This window comes from Stegostoma tigrinum, chromosome 31 (assembly GCF_030684315.1).
Source record: "Stegostoma tigrinum isolate sSteTig4 chromosome 31, sSteTig4.hap1, whole genome shotgun sequence".
Taxonomy (NCBI): Eukaryota; Metazoa; Chordata; class Chondrichthyes; order Orectolobiformes; family Stegostomatidae; genus Stegostoma; species Stegostoma tigrinum.
In genome coordinates, this window is record NC_081384.1 from 6,979,102 (window position 1) to 7,002,737 (window position 23,636).

A 23,636-nucleotide genomic window follows, 5' to 3' on the forward strand; every position below is an offset into this window, starting at 1 on the left:
TCGAGGATTATACAGTATTCGGCGCCATTCTTGACACCTCAGACACTGAAGCACTTTGTATTCAGATGCAACAAGATTTGGACAATATTCAGGCTTGGGCAGACAAGTGGCAAGTAATATTCGCACCACAGCAATGCCAGGCAATGACCATCTTCAATAAGTGACTATTTGCCACCACCACCTTTGACATTCAACGATGTTGCCGTCACTGAATAATCCACTTTCAATGTCTTGGACATTACCATTGACCAGAAACTCAACTTGATTTGCCAAGTAAACACAGAGCCTACTACAGCAGGTCAGAAGCTAGGAATACTGTGATGAGTAACTCACCTCCTGACTCCCCAGAGCCTGTTCACTGTCTACAAGGCACAAGTCAGGAGTGCGATGGAATAATCCCCATTTGGCTGGATGGGTGAAGCTAAAAACACTCAAGACCTTGACACCATCCAGGACAAAGCAACCCACATGATTTGCACTGCATTCAGAAGCAGTCGCACCCTTCCTCCACTGACAGTCAGTAGCAGCAGTGTGTATTACCTACAAGATACATTTCAGAAGTTCACCAAGGATCCTTAGATGGTACCTCTCAAACCCACAACCACTTCTATTTAGAAGGACAGGGCAGGAGATACCTGGGAACATGGCCACCACCACCTGTGAGTTCCCCAAGTCACACTCTATCCTTACTTGGAAACATTGCCATTCTTTCACTGCCATGAGGTCAAAATCCTGGAATTCTGACCCAAAGGCAATTGTGAGTCTACTCCAGCATGTGAGCTTACAGCAGTTCATGAAGGCAGCTCACCATCATTTTTCTCCAGGGCAACTAGGGACAGGCAATAAATGCTGCACAGCCAGTGATGCCCACATCCCACAAATGAATATCTAAAAGAAAAGCTTTGGTGGCCATTCACTCATTCACCTGGGCTCTAAACTTCGGGATTTCTTCTGAAACAAAACTGCCACGCTGCCTCTCCATTAACGCACCCCTGAAACCTACCTGTTTGACCGAGCTTTTGAACTCTTGTCCCTCTGTGGCTTGATGTGTCAAACTTTAATTAATCATGGTTCTTTGGAGTATTTTGGAATATTTACCACATTAAAAGCACATTAAAAGTCCGTTGGTATTTTGTTCAAAGTAGTTACTCAGCCTTCCTTTCTATTGTCCATTTGTATTCTCTCTCTTTGTCCACGTTAGCAATGGTGCTGCCTATGCTGTGAGTTATGGTGGACAGACTGAGAGATTCCAGAATCTGCTCTGAACACTTGAACGTTATCCCAATTGTCACACTAGTGCATTACTGAGGGAGCGATCCCTTGTCAGTCAGGCCATTCTTCAGATGAGACATATAACCAAGGTCCTACTACCTCCTTGGGTGTTTGGAAAAGATTCCATGGCGCTTCATAAAAATGAACAACATCTTCCTCACTGGTGCCCTGGGTAATGCTTAAAAGCATGTTATTCTGTTGGTCTGTCATTGTTGCTGGTGAGAACTCACATCTACTGGCATCTATTTCCTACATTACAGTAGCGGTTATAGGATTGCCCAATTTTCCGGAATGCACTATGGAGATATCGTGAGGTAGTGAAAGGGGCTATACGGATGCACACTGATCATTTAATAGACTATATACAATTGAACAAAAGAAAGGGGGGAGAAAACACCCAAAGTGGTTCCTCTCAAGCACGGTGTCTTCTCCCAGGAAGTTTATTCGAAAATTAATTCCTGATTATTTAACAAGGCTTAGGAAGGGAAATGGAGTCATGCAGCATGGAAACAGGCCCTTCGGTTCATGCCAACCACGTTCCCAAACTAAACTAGTCCCATTTGCCTGTGTTTGACCCAGATCTCTCTAAATATTTCCTATTCATTAACTTATCCAAATGGCTTTTTAAGAGTTGTAACTGTACCTGCATTGACCTCTTCCTGTGAAAATGTTGTTGCCAGGTCCCTTTTAAATCTTTCTCCTCTCACCTTAAAAATATGCACCCTGGTTTTGAACTTTCCTGCCCGAGGGAAAAGGCCTTTGCTTTTCACCTTATGTATACCCCTAATGATTTTATAAATCTCTGAGGTCACCCCTCAAACTCCTAAGCTCGGGGGTGGGGGGAGGGGGGAGGGAGGGGGCGGGGTGCAGTGGGGAGGGAGGGGGGGGGGGGAGGGAGGAGGAGGAGAGGAAATCTGAACGTGTCCTTGTAACTTAAACCCTCCAGTCCTGGCAACATCCTGGCAAAACTTGTCTGAACCCCTCTCCAATTTAGTAATATCCTTCCTATACCCTGTACTCCAAAAGTGGCTTCACTAATATCCTGTACAACTTCAACTCTTATACTCGTGCGGCTGGAACAATGAAGTACAGTGTACTGAATGCATTCTTAACCAGTCTACCTGTGATGCAAATTTCAATTAACTATGTATCCAAACCCGTGGATCTCTCTCTTCGACAATGCTACCCAGGCTCTTATCGTTAACTGTATAAGTCCTGCATTGTTCGTTTTATCAAAATGCAATACCTTGCATTTATCCAAATTAAACTGCATCTGCCGCTCATCATCCTGTTGTCCCAATTGATCAAGATTCCATTTTAATCTTAGATAACCTTCTGTTGACTATTCCACTAATTTTGGTGTCATCCGCAAACTTTTTATCCATGGCTCCGATGTTCTCATCCAAGTCATTTTATATAAATGACAAATGACAGTGGATTCAGCACCAAACCCTGTGGAACACTCCTCTACCATCATGCTCTGTCTCCTGTCATCAAGCCAACTCACAAGCTCTTCCTGACTCCCGTAATGATCTGACTTTACTAAGCAGTCTACCGTGTGGAACCTTGTCAAAGACTTTACTAAAGTCAATGTAAACAACATCCACTGCTCTGCCCTCATCAAGCTTTTTCCTTGCGTCCTCCAAAAACTCAAATTAGTGAGACACAGTTTCCCACACACACACCCCTGTTAGCTGTGCCTAATCAGTCCTTGCCTCTCCAAATGCACGTAAATCCTATCTTTCAGATCCCCTCCAATAATTTACCGACCACTACTATCAGAATCTCAGGTCTGTAGTTTCCAGGTTTATCTGTATTGACATGCCCACCATTATTAACCGTGTACATTGGCAGTCCTTAACTGATTCAGCATAGAAACGTGAACAGCTGTGCTGGTTTCCACCTGGTGTAGACATCAGAACAGTTCTGAAGAAGGGTCATATCTGACTGGAAATATTGACTCTGTTTCTCTCTCAACAGATGCTGCCAGATCCTCTGAGTTTCTCTGGCATTTTGTGTGTTTGTTTCAGATTTCCAGCATTTGCAGTATTTTGCCAGTATTCAGGGCACCTTTAAGCTTTCACATAACCTCCTTTATAATACTTTTGGTGGAATAAATTGTTTTAAAGGCACACCAGACGAGAGTAATGGGGAGAAAAGAAAATGATTCTGAGCCAAAAGAACGTTTGGGCAGGTGCCCAAAAGGTGTGTCAAAAAAATTGATTTCAGGAAGAGAGGGAGGTTTAGGGAAGGGATTTCTGAACTTGTGTCCATATGGTGGGCACAGGTAATGGTGATGGGGTGAAAGAAGTAGGAGGTACTCTAAGAACAAGGAGGAAGAGAGTTCTCAAATGTTTGTAAGACTGGAGCTGTGATAGAGCTGTAATAGGCTTAAGATCAAAAGCTGGCTATGTGTACAGACTTTTGTTGTAAGAACCTGACTTTCCTTACCAATCATGTTTGTTTTTCAGAACCAGATCTGGATGACAACGATTGCAGTTTTGTCTGCAGGGGCAGTTCTTCCAGGGGAAGCCTATCTCCAACGTAAATCTTTCTTTACTTTACATTCCTTTCTTTTACTACAGAAAGATTTGTGTTGAGCAAAACCACCTCCCAATAAATATTGGGAAAATCTAGGCCTTTGACTTTGATTCCCAACTACAAGGTTCATGCCCTCAGTGCTGGCTCATCCTCCAACCCAGAAAATGTCTGAAATTGCCGGCTTCATTGGTACCCAACATCCACAAATGCCAACATTCAGGAGCAACAGTGTGCACTTTCTCCAAGATGCACTACAGAAATTCATCAAAGCTCCCTAGGCAGCACCTTTCAAACCCATGACCACTTCCATCTTGAATGACAAGGGCAGCAGATTAATGGATACAGCATCATCTGTGAGTTCCCCTCCAGGTAACTCACTATCCTGACTTGGAAATATATTGCCATTCCTTCACTGTTGCCTGGTGACAATTCAGAATTCCCTCCCTGAAGGAATTGTGGGTCAGCTTCCAGCATGTGGACTGCAGCAGGTCAAGATGACAGCTAACCGTCACCACCTTGAGAGGTTTATGGAGATATGGCTGGAGAATGGGACTAGCTAGATAATTCTTATGGGAGCTGATGCAGATATGATAGGTTGAATGGCCTCCTTCTATACTGTAAAATCTAATGATTCTCAAAAGCAACAAGGGACAGATAATAAATGCTGGTTCACCATCAATGCCCACGTCCCATAAATGACTTAAAAGAAAAATTAGAGCAGACTGTTTTCAATCTGTCAACCAAGAGACTGGATTCCAAATACATGTTCATGTCATTGCCCTTATTTCCACCTCTACAATATTGGCAACTGAGCTTCTGCCTCAGCTTATTTGTTGATACTGTTATCTTTGACTTTAGTTATTCTAGACTTGACAATTTCAATGAAACCGTGGCCAGCCTTCCATCATTCACCAGCCACTCCACTCTCCCAAACTTGAGTTTGTCCAAAATCCCATTTGCTCATTCCTTAACTTGTTTCTTTGGAGGTTCAATTCCAGCTCTCACCTCTTTCCTTCCCCCAACGTTACAGCTCTCCCATTGGCGGCTTGTCTACATTATATGATCAGACCATACCCAGTCAGCTGGAGAATGTACCACAAACAACGTCTAACATAGAGGAGCTCCTGGACAAGCATTGGAGTGGAGAGGGAGGCATTGACAGTAAGTACTGACTCATTGCATTGGGGGGTGGGAATGTGTGTACCCTTTGAGCCCCGCTGTACACTCTGCCAGCATGTGATGTCGGGTGAGAACATGTCATGTTGGTGCTTTTTGTAACCATACTGTCTGGAAGGTTAAGGCGAGGTATATTGGGAGCATTGAAAATCATGACTGATTTTGATAACAAAGATGAGAAGAAACTCTTTCACCGAGTGGAAGGATTGATGACCAGAATGTTTGGCTTGATGGTTTTTAGCGAAAAATGGCTAGAAGCAGACCCAGAACTGACACTGGAAAAGATTGAAATACCTATCAACAGGCTATTGGTAAAGAGCAGGGGAATAATGAATCGAATAGCTTTTCTTGTGTTCATTGTACGAATACACCCAAATTTCTGTGAACATCAATGTGTACAGATTTTGCACTTTTTAAATTATATTCTGTTATTCAATTTTTACCACCCAAATGAATAACTTCACACTTCCCTGTTACTCACCATCCTACTCCTTGCCGCCCGCTACTTTAATAATTCTGTATCAGGGTGCAATTCTTGTGTGCCCTCCAGCTTACATTCCCACCTCATTTCATATATTGTGATACACTTGGAAATATTTATTTGGTTGAAGATACCATCCAAATGCAAGTTCTTTTTGTCAGTATTCACCCCCCTAGGTGCGCGCGTGGTCACTTGAGCAAGCTGGGTTTTATATCTTCAGGAATGTGAAAGATAAAATACAGTGAAGATGTATAACATGGTGGCTTTTATTGCTTTGGGTGGAATTTGTTCCATTTTTGGAGGGAGAAACAAGATGCTGATTGTTGTTTTTCATCCTCTAGTTGTGGACATGTTAAAATCATTGCACCTGCTTCAGTTAGATAATCAGCGCTTACAGGAACAGATCATGAATCTCTCTGCAAAGAAGGAGCGTCTTCAGCTGCTGAATGTCCAGCTCTCCATTCCTTTTGCTAGTGTGACACCCAGCAATGGTCCATCCTCGCAGGCACATTTAATGACCTCCCAGAACGGTAAGAGTGCTTCTCTGTGGTGAGTAACACAAGAGCACAACTGGATGAGGCACTTCACCATTGACCCAGTCAGGGTTATTGTTAGGTACTCTTAGCCAGTGTCAGTTGAGATTTCATTTGTGCCAGGGTAATCCTTTACTGCACCTTTGGCCAAAGAGAAACAACCAAACTTGCAAACAGTAACAAAAACAAAGTTGCTGGAAAAGCTCAGCAGGTCTGGCAGCATCTGTGGAGGAGAAAACAGAGTTAATGTTTCGGGTCTGGTGACCCTTCCTCAGAACTGATGAATCAGAGGAATTTCTTCACTCCAGAGGTTGGTGAAACTTTTGGAATTCTGGATGGCTTTACAAGGGACATATTTGGAGAGAGGGTACAGGAGAGATTGACCAGAATGGCAGGCAGGGTAAGCAATCTCATTTGTGAAGCCAGGAGACAGAAGCTGACATTGGTTTCCTTTAAACAGGGAAGTTAAAGAGAGGTTTAATTGAAACAGTCTGAATTATGAAGAGTTTTGTTTGTTACTATTTAGCAAATCACGTCGAACTGTTTCCATTGGCCAGTGGGGACGGGGGGGGGCGTGTGGTTTACTAATGAGAGGGACAAAGATACAAGATAATTAGAAAAAGAACCAGAGAAAATTTCCTGAACAAGTGTCTAGGCCCGCAACATCAGTTTTCCTGCTCCTCTGATGCTGCTTGGCCTGCTGTGTTCATCCAGCTCTACACCTTGTTATCTCAGAGAAAAGATGAGGTTTTTCTTTTTTTAAGTACTCATAGTTATGATGATTTGCAATGTGTACTGTGTTTAAGAGCGGTGAAAGAAATTCCTTCATAATGTGCAAAAGGGAATAAACTATTCAAAACAGGAAATATTGCTGGGAAAGCAAGGGAGTGGGACAACTTGAAAAACTCTTAAGGGGCAACATCAGCAAGATGGGCTCAATCACCTCTAGTGCTGTCTGCCTGTATAAATCTAGAACACGTAACGGAATTTAATGAAAATAAGCGGCTTTTAATGCTAATAGCACTGGTTCTGGGGGTTTTCATATAGCAATGCATAGAATAGAAGATTGTGGCTAAGTAAAACGGTGGCAAAATTGGCATATCATAGAAATGTAATTGATCTTATTGAGGACAGTAAACTGCAAAGGTCCCTGAAATAGTGATGATCCATTATAATATTATAAGCAAGACATAGAACTTTGAACTGTACAACACAGGAAGACTGCCACCTTGTAATTTTCACATGCATGTGAATGGAATGGTTTGAATGTGAAACTCAAAACCCTGATTAGCAGAACGGCCCATCGCCAAAAGACACAGATTAAGTTCCATTGGCAAAAGAACCAAAAGTGAGGATTTTATTTGGGAATCCAGATCAGAAAGGCTGGTTACTTGATCTTACACCAAAGTTGATGGTGTGACTTTGAAAGAAGATTTTAAACTCAGGGGCCTGTTGACTTTTTTCCAACATTAAAGACCTCGTGGTTTTATTTAAACCAAGGGTGTTTTCCAGATCCACGTTTCACCCATGCTACACACCACATTTCAACAAACAGCAGATTTTCCGGTGTCTGTTGATTGCCTGCAGGATCTTGCAATGCACAAATTGGTCCATGTTACAACATAGTAACAACAGCTGTACTTTAAAGATATGTTTCGCAGATATGCAGCACTTTGGAACATCCCAACAGATGTAATGCAGGGTTTGTCTCAATGGAAGATTATTCTTCATTGGTTTCTTTGCAATTGAACTGAGTTTTTGCTTCCGTTGGATGGGTTCTACTGCGTTGTTGTAAGCAGAGTGGGAAGAGAGACACGGTCTGATCGATAAGTTGTTTCGGTTGACTGTTAATCAGTATCTTTCTCCTCTTTTCCCTGGATGCAGCTTGCAGCCCTGAGCTGCTGAACAGCAGTAAAAGTCCCCCTTCAAAGAGCAGCTTCATAACAGAGAACTCGCTCTCCGCATCATCAGAGGTATTTAATATGCAGCCTAAGGGTGTCGGACGTTTCCTGCACCTTCAGGTCGAATCGTTTGCAATATTCTGCTCAGTTAGATGCCTTTTGCTGCAGCTGCAGCAGACCATTTTGTATATAATTAACCAAATTTCACAGTGACGTCCAGGGACCCCCGAACATGGGGGCATAACCTTAAACTGAGAAGCTGTTTGGGGGGTGGATGCAATATCAGGAAGATCTACATCACACAAAGGGTAGTGGAAATCTGAGGCAGGAGTGGGAGCACGGAACTCAATTGATGAAATGAAAACTGAGATTGGACTTTTGTTAAGCAAGTGAACGAGAACCAAAGCGGGGTGTGAAGAGTAAAGATGCAAATTAGTGATGATCTAACTAAATGATGATAGTACAGATAGTAGAGGGTAGGCAATGGCCTAATGATTTTACCACTAGAATATTAACCCAGAAGCTCAGCTAATGTTCTGGAGACCCAGGTTCGATGGATGGTGTGATTTGAATTCAATTTTTAAAAGAATCTACTGATCACCATGAAATAATTGTCAGTAAAACCCATCTGGTTCACTGATGTACTTCAGGAAAGGACATCTGCCACCCTTACCTCGTCCAGCCTACATGTGACTCCAGATCCACAGCAACATGGTTGGCTCTCAATTGTCCTCTGAAATGGCCGAGCCAGCCATTCAATTGTACCAATCGCTACAAAGTCTCAAAGCAATGAAACTGAACAAATTACTGGCATCGACCTAGGTACCAGAAAAGGCAACTGCAGAAACAGCCCTGACCATCTTGGGACAAGGAAACTTTGTGTTGATTACCACATACGATCCTCCCTCGGCTGATGAATTGGGACTCCTTCATGTTGAACAGCACTTGGAGGAGGCACTGAGGATGGAAAAAAGCACAAACTGTGTATTCTGGGTCGCTCAGCAGCAGTACTACAGATCGAGCTGGTTGGTACCTAAAGGACACAGCTGCTAGAATGGGTCTGCAGCAGGTAGTGAGGGAATCAACGAGGGAAAAATATACCTGACCTCATCCTTACCAATCTGCCAGCTGCAGTTGTATCTGTCCATGATAGTATCAGTAAGAATGACCATCATGCTGTCCTCGTGGAGAAGTCGTCCCCCCTTCACGTTGAGAATACCCTCCATCCTGTTGTGTGGCACTATCACCGTGCTAAATGGGACAGACTTCACACAGATCTAGCAACTCGAGACTGGGCATCCGTGAGGTGCTGTGGGTCATCAACAGCAGCAGAGTTGTACTCCAGCACCTCCTGGCCTGGCATATCCCCCACTCGACCATTACCATCAAGCCAGGGGATCAATCCTAGTTCAATGGAGAGTGTAGGAGGGCATGCCAGGAGCAGCACCAGGCACACCTGAAGAAGAGGTGTCAACCTGGTGAAGTCACCAAACAGGACTACTTGCATGCCAAACAGCGAAAGCAGCAAGTGACAGACAGAGCTAAGCGATTACATAACCAACAGATCAGATTTAAGCCTGCTTCCTGCCACATCCAGTCGTGAATAGTGGTGGACAAATAAACAACTCACTGGAGGAGGAAGCTCCACAAATGTCCCCATCCTCAATGATGGAAGAGCCCAGTACATCAGTGCAAAAGATAAGGCTGAAGCTTTCGCAGAAATCTTCAGCCAGATGTGCCAAGTGAATGATCCATCAGCATCACAGATACCAGTCTTCAGCCAATTCAGTTCACTCCACATGATGTCAAGAAACGGTTGGTGACACTGGAAACTGCAAAGGCTGTGGGCCCTGACAGCATTTTGGCAAGAGTACTCCAGAACTTTTTTTCCCTAGCCAAACTGTAACAGGTCATCAATTTCGCTGACACCCTCCACTACACCCTCAAATTCAACTGGACCATTTCTGACCCCTCCCTCCCCTTCCTGGATCCCTCCGTCTCTATCTCTGGTAACTGATTCATCTCTGACATCCATTTGAAACCAACTAACTCCCACAATTACCTCAACTACACCTCCTCTCTCCCATAATCCCAATTCCTCTGCCTCAGCCACATCTGCTCTCAGGATGAGGCATTCTATTCTAGGACTTCGCGGATATCCTCCTACTTTAGAGACTGTCATTCCCCTCTATAATTAAGGATGCCCTAAACTGCATCTTACCCATTTCCTGCACTTCTGACCTCAAATCCTCTCACCCACCCCCTGCCTCCACAACAATAAGGATAGAGTTCGCTTAGACTTCACATACCACACCACCAAACTCTAAATCCAACACATCACCCTCTGACATTTCCACCACCAAAAAGATATTCACACCACCCCTCCCCCATCCCCGTATGCTTTCCGCAGGGACAGTTCATTCCCCAACTCCCTTGTCAGCTCCACACTCCCCACTAACCTCTTCACCACACCCGGTACCTTACCCTGCAACCACAGGAACTGCTACGCCTGCCCCTACACCTCCCCCTCACCTCTGTCCATGGCACCAAACAACCCTTCCAGATCCGGCAGAGATTCACCTGCATTTCATCCAACCTGATCTACTGATCCATCACTCCTGACGTGGTCTCCTCTATTTTGGGAAACCAAACACAGACTCGGGGACTGTTTTGTGGAGCCCCTGCGCTCTGCAAGCACCAACCAATCCGACCCTCTGCTTTCCATCCACTTTAACCCCCCGCGACTCCCCTGGTGACATGTCCATCCTCGGCCTCCTTCACTGTCAGACTGAGACCAAACGTAAACTGGAGGAATAACACCTCATATTTCACCTTGGGAGCTTACAGCCCAATGACCTGAATATTGACTTCACCTGCTTCAAAATCTCTCTACCCCCAACATGGCCATCTTCCTACTCACCCATCCATTCCACCCTTCCCACCAACCAACCACAATAATCATCAACCTGCAACCAACCATCTCCATCCCTCCCACTTTCCCCCCCAGCCCCACTATTTCCCCCCTATTTATTTGTAGGCTACCCTTGCCCTCCTCAGTGCTGACAGAGAGCTTCGGCCTAAAACATTGATTTCCCTGCTCCTCGGATGCCGTCTGACCTACTTGTTTTTCGCTGCCACTGGCTCGCAATCCTGGAATTCCCTCCCTAAAGGCATTGTGGGTCACCACCACCTTTTCAAGGGCAACTAGGGATGGGCAATAAATGCTGGCACAGTCAGCGATCCCACATCCCATGAAATGAACTTTTAAAAATTCGAAGGACAGCATGGCAGAATCCAATTTCCGTTTCCATGAAGTGGAGAGTGGTCAGAAATTTGATTCATGACATTTAAGGAGATTGTAGCAGCAATTCTGTAGTTGAATTTAATATGACATTCTATTTGTTTGAAGCCAGAACTTTGGTGTAATACTGAAGGAATGCACAGTGTTCAAGGAACAAAGATAAAACATTAAACTCTGCTCCCTTCTGCTGTTTTTGAGAGATGAACCATTTTCAGTGTCTTCCCCTGGAGAACAGTGTTTAATGGAAAGATTTGTGGGGTTGTAAATAATCTTACAGCAACAACAACTTCCACTAGTCTCGTGCTTTTAACTTGCAAAATATGAAAAGGTACCTTGAGCAGCGTTTTCAAACAGAATTTGATGCCGAATCATCTAACGAGCTAGATGGATAGGCAACCAAAAGCTTGGTCCAAGAGTATGTTTTGATGTGCACCTCACATGAAGAGAGATAGTTGGAAAGACTGTGAGCTTTGTAGAAGGATTCATAGGTCAGGGCCCAGGCAGCTCAAGGCATGTCCATCAGTGATGGAGAAAGAAACTTGTGGACATGCAAGAGGTTCGAGTTCAATGTGTGGAGAAATCTTATTCTCTGGTGCTCTGGTCATTTTTGAGAGTCCCATCCTATCATCCATCTGTAATAGAATACCAAATTATTAGGTCCTCCAGCCTTGCTGTGCATAAAATTTTGCCTACATAAAAGTAATTGGCCTTCGGATGAAATCATTATGTTTGACTTTTTTTTAAAATTTGGGTTTGGGTGCGGCTGGCTGGAGCAGCATTTATTACCCATTCTTAACTGCTCGTTGAGAAGGTGATAGTGAGCTGTTTTCTTGAACCACTGGAGTTTTTGGGGTGAAGGGACACCCACAGTGCTGTTAGGGAGGGAGTTTCAACACTAGGGAGGGAATGACAATATATTTGGGCAGCACGGTGGCTCAGTGGTTAGCATTGTTGCCTCGTGGCACCAGGGCCCCAGGTTCGATTCCACCCTTGGGCGACTGCCTGTGTGGAGTTTGCACGTTCTCCCCTTGTCTGTGTGGGTTTCCTCCCACAGTCCAGAGATATGCAGGCTAGGTGGATTGGCTGTGCTTAGTTGCCAATAGTGTTCAGGGATGTGTAGGTTAGGCGGGTTATAGGAGTTGGGTAGGATGCTTTGAGGATTGGTGTGGACTTGTTGAGCCGAAGGGCCTGTTTCCACAATGTAGGGATTCTAAAAAAAATATTTCCTGGTCTGACCAGTGTGTGACCTTAGCGGAGAACTCTGTTCCCATACGTCATCTGGCTTGACCTTCTGCATAGTAACTGGCCGTTCAGCCCAGCAATCCTGTACTGGTATTTATATTCTGCACAAGTCTTCTGCCTTGTGTTGTCTCAGGCCAACTGCAAAACCTCCTGTTCCTTTCTCCTGCATTTAGCATACTTCCCTCTGAGTGTCACTAGGCCATGCCCCATGGTGGCACATTCCACATCCTTATCAGGCACAGCGTAAGGACATTTCTCCTGAATTCCTTGTTGGATTTATTAAGGACTGTTTTATATAGATGACCCAGGGTTGTAGACTTCCCACAAATTGAAAGATTTGTACATCAGCTGTTTGATTTGCTTTGATCACTTTATGGACCTTGATCAGGTCTCTTCTCAATGTTCTCTGTTGTGGGATGTAGAGGCTGTTTCTTAATAGGGAAACTTAATTGTGATAATGTGTCCTGGTAACACGTTGATTCTGAATATTTCTTTTCGAGGGCTCAGTCAGGTAATTGACTCAGTCCCACCATGGAGTTTAATTGGATCTTTCTTTCTCTTTCTGTAGGATCTCCGCTTTGGTTGCCACAGTCGAAGCAGTTCGTCTTCCTCCTTACAGAGTACCCCACCTATTCCCCTCCCTCCACTTCAACAAAGTGCAGTCTCACTCCAGATCCCAGGCATGACTGGAATTCAGCAGCAGATCAATGGCCTAACCAGGACCTGTGTAGGAAGCCTGGGCGCTGGAGTTTCCATGGCAACAGCCGCCTTCTCTTCCACGCTAACAATGGGCGGGATGATGGGATGCCCTCCGGGGAACCAGTTGGCCAGCAACGGTATTGTCGGTCCATTGAATGGTGTCAACCAATCGTCTGCATCTGTGGCATCGATCCATAACTCCCTCCCACATACATCTGCATCCCTTAATGTTCCACCGCTAACCAGCCTCTCTAACAGGTCAGATTACCTCGATTTTCTGTGGACAAATAGGCCTCACTCTCAGGCTGCTGCCAAACATGTGTCTGTATCTAATCAGATAACCATGTGTTCATTCTGTAGACAGGATCAAGTGGACCGTGGAACAGGACATTCATGAGAAGCTGTGCCATTGAGCCAGGAGGAAAGCATATTTTGTAATGACATCCTTGTGCATCCCAAAGTTTAGTCACTGTTGTAATCTTAAAATCAGACTAGGAGCAGGATTAGACTGTTTAGGTTCTCTAGCCTGCTCTGGGAAGGTTGTAACATTTGATATTGTCACTGCAGAAGCCCGGGTTAATAATGTGGTGATGTGGATTCCAATCCCACTCTGGCAAATAGTGAAATTTGAATTCAATCAAAACTGCACCAAAAAAAAAACTGGCAACCACTCTGCTTTGTCGCAGAAATGCCCCTAGTTCACTAATGACATTTATGGAGGGAAATTTGCCTTCCTTGCCCAGTCTAGCCTATGTGTATAATTCTAGATCCACAACAGGATCTGCCCTCTGTCCAATTATGTTTAGGCAATAAACTGGTCCAGCTGGTGTCACCAAGATCCCTTGATCATGTCTGGTTAACTTTAGCCTTGCCTCCACCTACAGTCATTGACTGCCTTTTCAATCAAGAATGACTGTTGCCGATCCTTCGAATGAATTCACTGACAAGCCTCCATTGCCCTCTCAGGAAGAGAATTCCAAAGTCTAATGACCCTCTGAGAGGGGGGAAAAAAGTCTTTTGCATCTCCATCATTAATCTATGACCCCTTATTTTGAAATCTTGCTCCCTAGATGCTAGACTCCCCCCACCAGGGGCAACCTCCTCCCACCATTTACCTTGTGAAGTCCCCACAGAATTTTAACGGTTTCAGTAAGATTCCCCTCTCATTTCACTAAACTCTTAATGGTTATAGGCCTAACGAACTCAACATCTCCTCATAAACCTTTTCTTGAGATTTCCCTACTTTGTAGAGAAATGGCCAACCAGTTTCCGCACAGCAAGTTCCCACAAACAGCAATGAGGCATTGACCAAGATATGTCATTTTTAATGCTGGTGAGGATTGGTAGTTGACTGAAGGTTTTGGGGTAAACATCCTGGACCATTAGATTTTGTGGAATTGGTAGCGCAGATATTTGCTGCGCCTCAGTGGGTAGCGGTCAGTCATGAGTTAAAAAAATTGTGGGTTCAAGTCACACATCTGCGGATTGAGCACAGAAATCTCACCATTCATAGTGATACAGCTTATGGTATCAGCCTGTTTTGACCTTGGATTTCCCAGGTTGAATTCCTGGCTAGTATTCCGTTAGGGCACCAGTAAGAATGCTGTAATTAATCTCGATAGTCCTGGGCCAATGTGTTCGACGTGTTAACCGGATTCTGTGCACTCTGCAATGACTGTTGCAGGAAAATGTGACTGTATGGAGTGTGAATAGGGATACTATCAGGCCTACCAACCAAGTACTCTCTAGCAGTAACAGCACGTTTGTTAAAACCCAAGGTCTCTTCTTGAGATTTCCATGAGGGTTACTTTGAGTTTTGGGGGGGTTGCATTTTGGTTTTGGAGAGCTCCTTTCTCATTCTCACAAACTCATTTGTTAGGATACTCAGTTATAATGTGTTCAGCATTGGTTTTGTCTATTCTTGCACTGAATACAGTGTTGGACTGTCACAAAAGCAGAATTAGAAGAATTCGTTAACAGCCTCAATAGTTGCCACAACACGTGCGGAAAGCACTCATTTCTTAGACACTATAGTATTTGAATTGGTACAAGACAACAATATAAGTTAGCAAAATATTTCGAAATATCTGACACAGTTATGCATGCAAAAAGCAATTATCCTAAACACACCTTCCGCAGCTGTCACAGTTAATGCATACAGTTCAAACACTTGCATATTGCAGTCGTTTGCCAATTTTACTGCATCTCAGATTTAGATTTAAGAACTGACCATGTTTACACCCCCCATAAAGACCTTGCAACCTGCCTCTTTCCCTAAACTCTACAAGCAGCCTATTTCTTTCCACTAGCCCCCTTCCAGCCTCTACCTCACCATTTTCCCATCCCATCCCCACTCCCCGCAGACAAAATTGAGGTCCTGAAAAGTGGCTCTGTGGTCTTTGTACACTAGCAACAGTTTGCTCACTTCCTTCCCTCCCTAACCTGCTCATTGCTTCTCTCCCACTTAACTCGCTGTCAGCAGCAAATGCAAGACAGAACCATCCTGTGATTGGAGCTGCAATTCTTCAGAGAGTCTCTCCATTCTGACTATGCGTGTGACTCTTCTATGAATGTATGCCGCTGTGATTAAATTGTCTGTGGCATTTGGGTATTTTGGGGGTGAATTTGCCGCTGTGTACTTTGAACAAAGCTTTCTAACGTATTAATCTACTGTCTAACTGCCTACTCGAAGGACAGATAGTTGGGTGATTCACAGTTAGAGGCAAGCGCACACAATTTGGTGGAAGATCAACACAATATTTGAAGCTTCTGAGTTTGGGAATATTAAAACATTTGAGATTTTTGCTCTAGGTTTAGAACAACAGAGGGTCCATCTTGATACTGTACGTTAGAGATGGGGCCAAGTCGGTTTAACAGAAACAGGATGTTGCCAACCCTTGGTAAATGATCCCTGGAGCTTTATTACATGAACCCTTCTCTCCAACTTGGAGCTGTGCCCAGAGATTAATAAGTAGAAAAAGACATTGTGGCATTGCCTGAGTGAAGTGTTTGTCAAAACTTTTGTTCTCGAAACTGTAAAGATTGACTCAAATCCACAGCCTTTTGACTCAGAGGTGAGTGTGTAACGCACTGAGGCACAGCTGACATATGTAGAACTTGTAGAACAGTCCTGTAAGTTTGACAAAGCTAGCTGGGAGCATAACAAACGTCCAGGCATCAGTATGCACAGGCCCACCACTCTGGGCTTAACTGGCCTTATGTTTCAGTTTGTCTCTTCCCACTTCCTCCTCGCATGGAAGTTCACATTCATCAGTTGCTTAGTTGCTCTGTGTGATCTCTGACCATATCATCTCTCTCTGCCTCATTTAATGTTGGAAAATGATTGTGTAGATGGACAAGGAAGTCAGGATGGTCCGACTGCCACTCATTGCTTTTTCCTGGATGTGGCAACAACAGCTTGCTTTTACATACTGCCTTTGACCTAGCACACTGAAATCGGACACCCTCATGTTGGATGCCATGTTGGAAAATCTCTAGTTTTGAGGTTTAGTGGAAGGCTTTAGGTAGTCTGGGTCAAGCAGGATTGGAGAGGTGGGGTGCTGATGTTAATGGTAGTTGGTTGGAACCATGCACAAAGCAGAAAAGAGGGTAACTCGTCTGAAGCGACTCTGCGCCATTGCAGCTCCTGACCACTCTGCCCAGGGAAGTTTTTGTCTCATTTAGATTCCATTCAATTAAAATTGCTGCATGGAAGGTCACAGAAATATCCATATTTTAGAAACTGCCAATTTTTGGACAGATACTTCTGCAGTACTGTACAAATAAAACATATGGTGCTTCGTATGAGCATAATCTGACAAAAGAAATTGACATTGGACCAACAAAGGGGATATTAGGATAGGGAGCAAATGCTTAGGTAAAGGATTAATCTTTCATCAAGGTTTTGAACAAAGGCAGAGAACATTCGTGAGGGAGTTGAGAGTCATATTCAGCAGCTTGGGCCACCAGAGATTGAGAAAAGGGAACGATGAACATGAATATGAAAGGCAAGAATGGGATGGTTGTACGACTAGACAAGGTTACATCGATAGGAAAGATGAGACAGTGGAGGACTTTGAAAGCATAGATGAGAATTTTAACAATGAGGCTGGATGGGGATGTCTCTGTTGGTTTATGAGGACAGAGCTGTTAAGCGAATGGAATATGGGATAATTTTGGAATATTCATATTGAGAGCATGTAAGTAACTTTTTAATCTGAATTAATAGATGGATTTATTAGGAGGCTTGAATGTTTGATCGTAGTTCCCAAAGATAGTCCAGTATTTATAATCAGCAAGCTAACCTGATGATTCAGTATTTAATATAGAATTGTGATCTGTCTTTCTCAGTCTTGCTGCTAGCTTAGGGTGTTTTAATTTGAATTTTTATTAGGAGTGAGTAATTGTTGCCCTTTGGCAAGTTGGGTGATGTCATATTGTGCAAATAAGGCTCCCTATGATTTAAAATAAATGATGGTCTGGGAGACCAGGATTCAGAACAGCTGAACCCCTCACTGTTTGCTGTCACCGTGGATAGGTATCTGAATGAAATATGTAAAAGATTCAGAAATGGTCTCTCCTGTCATATGTGAGACAGTCTGCCTGGCCTTGTGCTGTAATGAAGAGTGTATGTAGAATGATGCAGCACAAAAGAAGATCGATCATCCAACCTCCTGTCTGCGCCAGTTCTTTTAAAGTGCTACCCGATCAGTCCCACTCCCCTGCTCCTTCCTCTCAGAATTGTGATTTTTTTTTCTCTCCTTCAAGTGTTTACCCAATTTTCTTTCATATGTTATTCCTGCAACTGATTCCATTACTGGTTTAGAAAGTGAGTTCCTGTTCACAACTGCTCACTGTGTCAAAAATGTTTATCTCATGCCACCACTAGCTTTTTTGCCAGACGCCTATAATTCTGTGACAAACAGAAATTGCTGGAAAAGCTCAGCAGGGCTGACAGCATCTGTGAAGAGAAATCAGAGTTGACGTTTTGGGTTGAGTGACCCTTCCTCAGAACTGATATATTTATCTTTGTTCCCCCATTCATTTCAAGAGCTTCTCAAGGAGCCTCGTGCAGTGATTTACTTTAGAATCACAGTGGCCTAATGTGTTACAACAGAATCTGGTAACATTAACAGAAATGAGCACTGAATCCAGAAGAGTTGGAAGGAACTGTTGGGAGTAACAGCAGGCAGATACCCAGCTCTTAATGAGAGCACTGAGACGTTTAAGTAACAGCACATAGCCTTTAGAACTTGGCTTAGGAACAAAGAACCTTGGCTTAAAGTTTTGCCTGAAATTTGGAAGTCTTCATCCTGCAGCTAGGGTGGGTATGTTACTAAATGAGCAATCCAGAAGCCTAGGCAAGCAATGTGATCGTATAAGTACAAATCCCATCATGGCAGATGAAAGTGGAATGTAAATATAATTGATTTAGTGCATATGGAATAAAAAGCTAGAAACACTGCCAATGACCAACTTTCAAGAAGCCAAGATTTCCCTCTTGAGAAGGAAATCTGCCATCCTTGATTAGTCTGAGCTGTATGTGACTCCAGACCCTCAGCAACATGGTTGACCCTTAAATTCCCTACAAAACCGTCAGCCAAGCTATTAAGTCATATCAAAAATGAGAATCAGCAGCAGTTGCCGTGATTCAAGAGGTCAACTTACCATCTCATTCAGGAGAACAGTTGGTACAAGAAACAAATATTGGCCTTGCCAGCGACAATCCTCCCCCCAATAAGTGAAAGTTTTAAAATACCTACTTGACTGATTGGAACTTCTTGAAGTACCTGATTCCTGTAGAGAGGCTCCTATCCCTGTGGTCAACAGCGCGACTGACTGAACCAAGCTCACCTAGTGCGTGTTCTCTTATGAGCCCTGATGTATTTACCTTGTGCCATTATTGTTGGCACTTCATTGAGAATAGGGTGAGGTGAACTATGGAGTATATGGTGCAGTATGAGTGTGCTGGGACACAGCACTCCAGAGAAAATTTAACACACAAGGCTTCTACTTTTACAGTGATTATCATAACCTTAAGGTGCCCCAACATGTTTTCCATTCAATCACATGCTCCTGAAGTGGAGACATTGTTGTGACGGAGAAAAAGCAGCTGCCAATTTGTAAGCAGTGTGTTGATGAAGTATCTTCTGTTATTGATTGTGTGGTAAATATTGGCCAGGACCGTCTAGAGAACTGTTTTTGAATATTGCTATGGGATCTTCTAAATCTGGAATTTAATGAATTGCTCGAGAGGCTATAATTGTGACAATTCAGCAGCCCTCAGCACTGCATTAAAGTGGTAGTTGACTTACCTGCAAGGTTTCCTGCTTTCAAGCAGCCTTTTGCAGTTGCCTGCCAAGGTTTGTCATCGTAGTCCACTCTCCTGAGCCGGTATGAGAGGATTTTGATTTTGATGGGGTATTGCAATGCTGCAGTACCTGCTGCAACCACCAGAGGTTCATAATGAGCTATCTGGCAAGCAGACCTCCCTAATGGAAATGAATAGACATGGTAACGTGTTCAGTTCTCAAAAACTGTTCTTCGCGTGTTAAACTGCGTCTCAACTCTTGTGGCGATCCTAGTTTCTGCCTTTAAACCCTTCAAACTACAGTTTCAACTGACAATCCATTTCTTTAACGCTTTTGTTTCTTTTCTGCTCCACTTAATGCCAGCAATGGCTGTGACAGGAGGGTTATCGTTATGTTAACTGGATTAATAATCCAAAAGTTTTTGCATTAATGACCCCAAAAGACAAATTCCAATTCTACCAGGACAGCAGAGGAATTTAAGTTCCATTAATTGAATAAATATGAAATAAAAGATTGGTATTCATTAGTGGTAACAGCTGAATTGTCATAAAGACCCATCTTTAAAGCCCTTTGTGGAAGGAAATCTGCTAACCTTACCAAGTTTAGCCTCCATGTGACTCCAAATTCTCAGCAACGTGGTTAATCCTGAAACACGGCTGCAATACCAAGCTAGTAGCACCTTTTCGAGTTGGCAGTAATTGTTGGCTTTGTCGATGATGTTGCCATCCCACAACATTGAAGTTCTATAATGAATAATTTCAAACCAACCTGAAGTCTGTGCTGAGATAGTGGGAACTGCAGATGCTGGAGAATCTGAGATAACGAGGTGTAGAACTGGATGAACACAGCAGGAAAGCTGACTTTTCGGGCCTAGACCCTTCCAACATCAGCTTTCCTGCTCCTCTGATGCTGCTTGGCCAGCTGTGTTCATCCAGCTCTACACCTTGTTATCTTGAAGTCTGTAGCTGCTTGATTACTGATTTCTTCACTTGAAGCAGCCTACAGAGGGCGATCTATACATTCACTGAACTGTGTGCTTACATAAAATGAGAAATCTGTCATCTGCTACAGTGGTGCTTCTCACCAAAATATCTGTGCTCCTTTGAATTCTGACCCCATGAGCATTCTCAATTATAACTGCTTCACAGTTGTTGTACCTTCAGCTGCCAATGTCCTGAACTCTGGAATTCCCTGTCTAAATTTTCCTGCCTCTACCTCTTTTTTTTGTTTTAAGGCAGCTCCTTAAGACCTAGCTTTCAATCATCTGTCCTAAGATGGCCTTTGTGAATTGTTGTCAAATCTTATCCAAAAATACTACCCGAGAGCACCTTTTGTTGAGAGGTGCTACATAGATGAAGGTTGTTGCAGCTGCTCAGCTTTTTGAAATGGGTGGGAGCCAGGGAAGGCTGGTCTCTTCTCAATTAGTGGAATCATAGTCTACTCTTAATTCAAACCTACCTTCAACATACTCGATAACTCCAAAATAGTTCCTTCTTTCAAAAGTTGCTACATCAAAGTTAGTTCCATTGTTTAATTCACTTCTGGTACTTTTAGTTACCAGAAGTATTCCCATTAAAGACTTACTTCTGTTTAGTGTCTTTAACAATCTCAGGACATCACAAAGCCATTGACATAGCTTTGAAGTGTAGTCATGGTTGAAATGTTGGAAAATTATGCAGTTAGTTTGTGAACATCAAGCTGTCACATCACGGTAATTAAGAAGATCGGTGTTGGTTCGGGGTAAATCTTGACCAGGCATCAGGGAGATCTCCACTGCTGAACTTTGAATAGGGTGAGGGATCGTTCATATGTTTCACATTAATAAATGTGGTCAGGATCCTCTATTTGATACCACTTCTGAGTTATTATACAACTGATCAGCATCAGGCGTTCAAGGGTCTGAAGTGGGACTTGAACCTGCAACCTTCTGACTGAGTAACCCCAAAGCCAAGGTTGACAGTTGATGTGCTGCACAAATGGACATTCCATAACACTGCATGCACTCCAACACTTGTGGGAACAAAGGGAGAATTCCTTTCAGTCCTTATTGAATGGGCAGATAGCTAATTTTGCTTCTTCTGCATTGTTTTGTTTGTGAGATTCTGTGTGAGGGCCAGAGCAGAGAATGGGGATGAATGTTGTTCTGCTGGTGGCTTTACAAGAAGATTGTAGGAAGGGCATGCAGCTGGTGGATTAAAGTGTTTGGTTGGAATTTGAGGTTCTCCAATCGTCTCTTGAACTATGACAAAGCTCTTGTTTTGTCATTTGAATAATTTATGCATTTTAACAGGCTCAGTAAATGGGCTAGGAGCAACATGGCATTTGTATGAAATACTAACAGCTAATGGCAAAGAACATTGAGTTCAATAATAAAGCGTGCTCGCTGTCTTGCACACATCTTCCTTTTCATGTCCTCACTCTCCCACACTTCCCATTGCACTTGTCCATTTGCTCTTGCTGTCCCTGTACTTTGCCCTTGCTCATCACCCCCTTCCCACTCTCCCTCAGTTTGCCCCTCATCAACCCTGTACCTCCCCTTCATTCCCACCCTGTTCATCACTCTCACTTTCGCTTTATTTGTCTTTCTGAGCCCTTTGCGAAGAAAATTTGGCTCAGGCACTTGATGTAAATGCTGCAGATCTCTGCTGTACCAGAGCTATTGTTCACTGTCATTACAACAGTCATATTCTCCCCAAAGTCCGCACTTGTGTTGTTGCAATCCGATAAGTCATGCACCCAAGGTCAGATTGTATCGCTATTATTATTGCCTCTTCGTTCTCACCAAAATGCTGAGCATTTTCTCTGTGTTCACACAGCAGCGTCTCCAGATTGGGCCAAATACCTGACCAGCAAAGACAGTTCCTGTACCAACAGCAACAGCAGCAGCAGTTACAACAGTTACTGACCTCTCAGCAACTCACTCCGGTAAGATTTGGTGTGTTTCTGAGTCGTGATAAAGAAGCCGAGATTTCTTAGTTGCGAATTTGTTGGAAATCTGACTCGAGGTCATGGTATAGCTAAGAATGGACTTTGGGATAATGTTGCCAAAATGCAGCAGGGTGACTGAAACAGAGTCATAAACACCTTATTCTGGATCTGGCCATGTCACATCCCAAGTCAGATCTTTGTTGATAACATTAGAAGGTCAAAGGATCATTGGCATCTTCATTTGTGGGAGGCCTTTAATTTGCTAAAACAAGCCAATGTACTTTCACCAGGTTTTGTTGGAAAATGAAACATTGAGCCTATTGTGACGGTACTAGGGGGAGAGCCTAGATGCATGAATTAAAATTTGGCCAAAATGATCAGCTTTTAAGGAGGAGTTTCAATGGTGGGGTGGGGTGGAGAGAGAGAGAGACAGTTGGAGAGGCAGAAGAGTGTAGAGATGCAGAGCATGGTGCTCGGGAGTAGATGGTGGCATATTGGTCATATCACTGGTTAAGTAATCTGGGCTATTGTTCTGGGGTCACGGGTTATAGAGTCATACAACACAGAAGCAGGCTCTTTGGTCCATCTAGTCCATGTTGACCATGTTCTCAAATTAAACTAATCTCATTTGCCTGCATTTGGCCCATAATTCTCAAAACTTTTCCTATTCATGTTCCTGTCCAAATGCCTTCTAAATGTTGTAACTGAACCTGTATCCATCACTTCCTCTAGCAGTTTATTCCACATATGAGCCACCTGCTGTTTGGAAAAGTTGCCCCTCATGTCCTTTTTTTAAAACTTTTTCTCCTCTCACCTTAAAAAATGTCCCCTGGTTTTGAACTCCACCCACACCCTGGGGAAAAAACTCTTGTCATTCACTGTATCTATGCCCCTTAAGATCTTCTCAATCTCGTTACAATCACCCCTCAACCTCCTACGTTCCAGTGAAAAATGTCCCAGCCTATTTTTATCATGAAATATGAATTCAATTTAAAAACTGGCCTAATAAACACGATGTATCAATTGTCATTAAAAAAACCCATCTGATTCACCAATGTCATTGCAAGAAGGAAAGCTGCCATCCTTATCTGGTTGAGGGGCTGAATGTCCTACTCCTGTTCCTATGTCTTATGATCTATATATGACTGTAGACCCATAGCAACGTGATTGACTCTTAACTGCCCTCTGGGTAATTAGAAATGAACCATTCAGCCTGGCCAGTGAGCCTAAAATCCCATTAATACATTTTTT

At 43.5% G+C, this 23,636-nt stretch overlaps 1 protein-coding gene across 4 annotated transcripts in view; it reads left to right on the plus strand.

The window, feature by feature from the left end:
* Positions 1 to 23,636, plus strand: part of LOC125466291 (protein AF-10-like) — a 177,229-nt gene that overhangs the window by 149,299 nt on the left and 4,294 nt on the right. For 3 of the 4 annotated variants that reach the window (XM_048560605.2, XM_059638737.1, XM_059638738.1), the window contains 6 exons: positions 3,744 to 3,816; positions 4,844 to 4,974; positions 5,812 to 6,000; positions 7,888 to 7,976; positions 13,016 to 13,404; positions 22,274 to 22,382. In XM_048560605.2, the coding sequence (XP_048416562.1) occupies positions 3,744 to 3,816; positions 4,844 to 4,974; positions 5,812 to 6,000; positions 7,888 to 7,976; positions 13,016 to 13,404; positions 22,274 to 22,382 (980 nt within the window). The remainder of the gene's footprint in view (positions 1 to 3,743; positions 3,817 to 4,843; positions 4,975 to 5,811; positions 6,001 to 7,887; positions 7,977 to 13,015; positions 13,405 to 22,273; positions 22,383 to 23,636) is intronic. The other variant, XM_059638736.1, reaches the window with a different exon arrangement.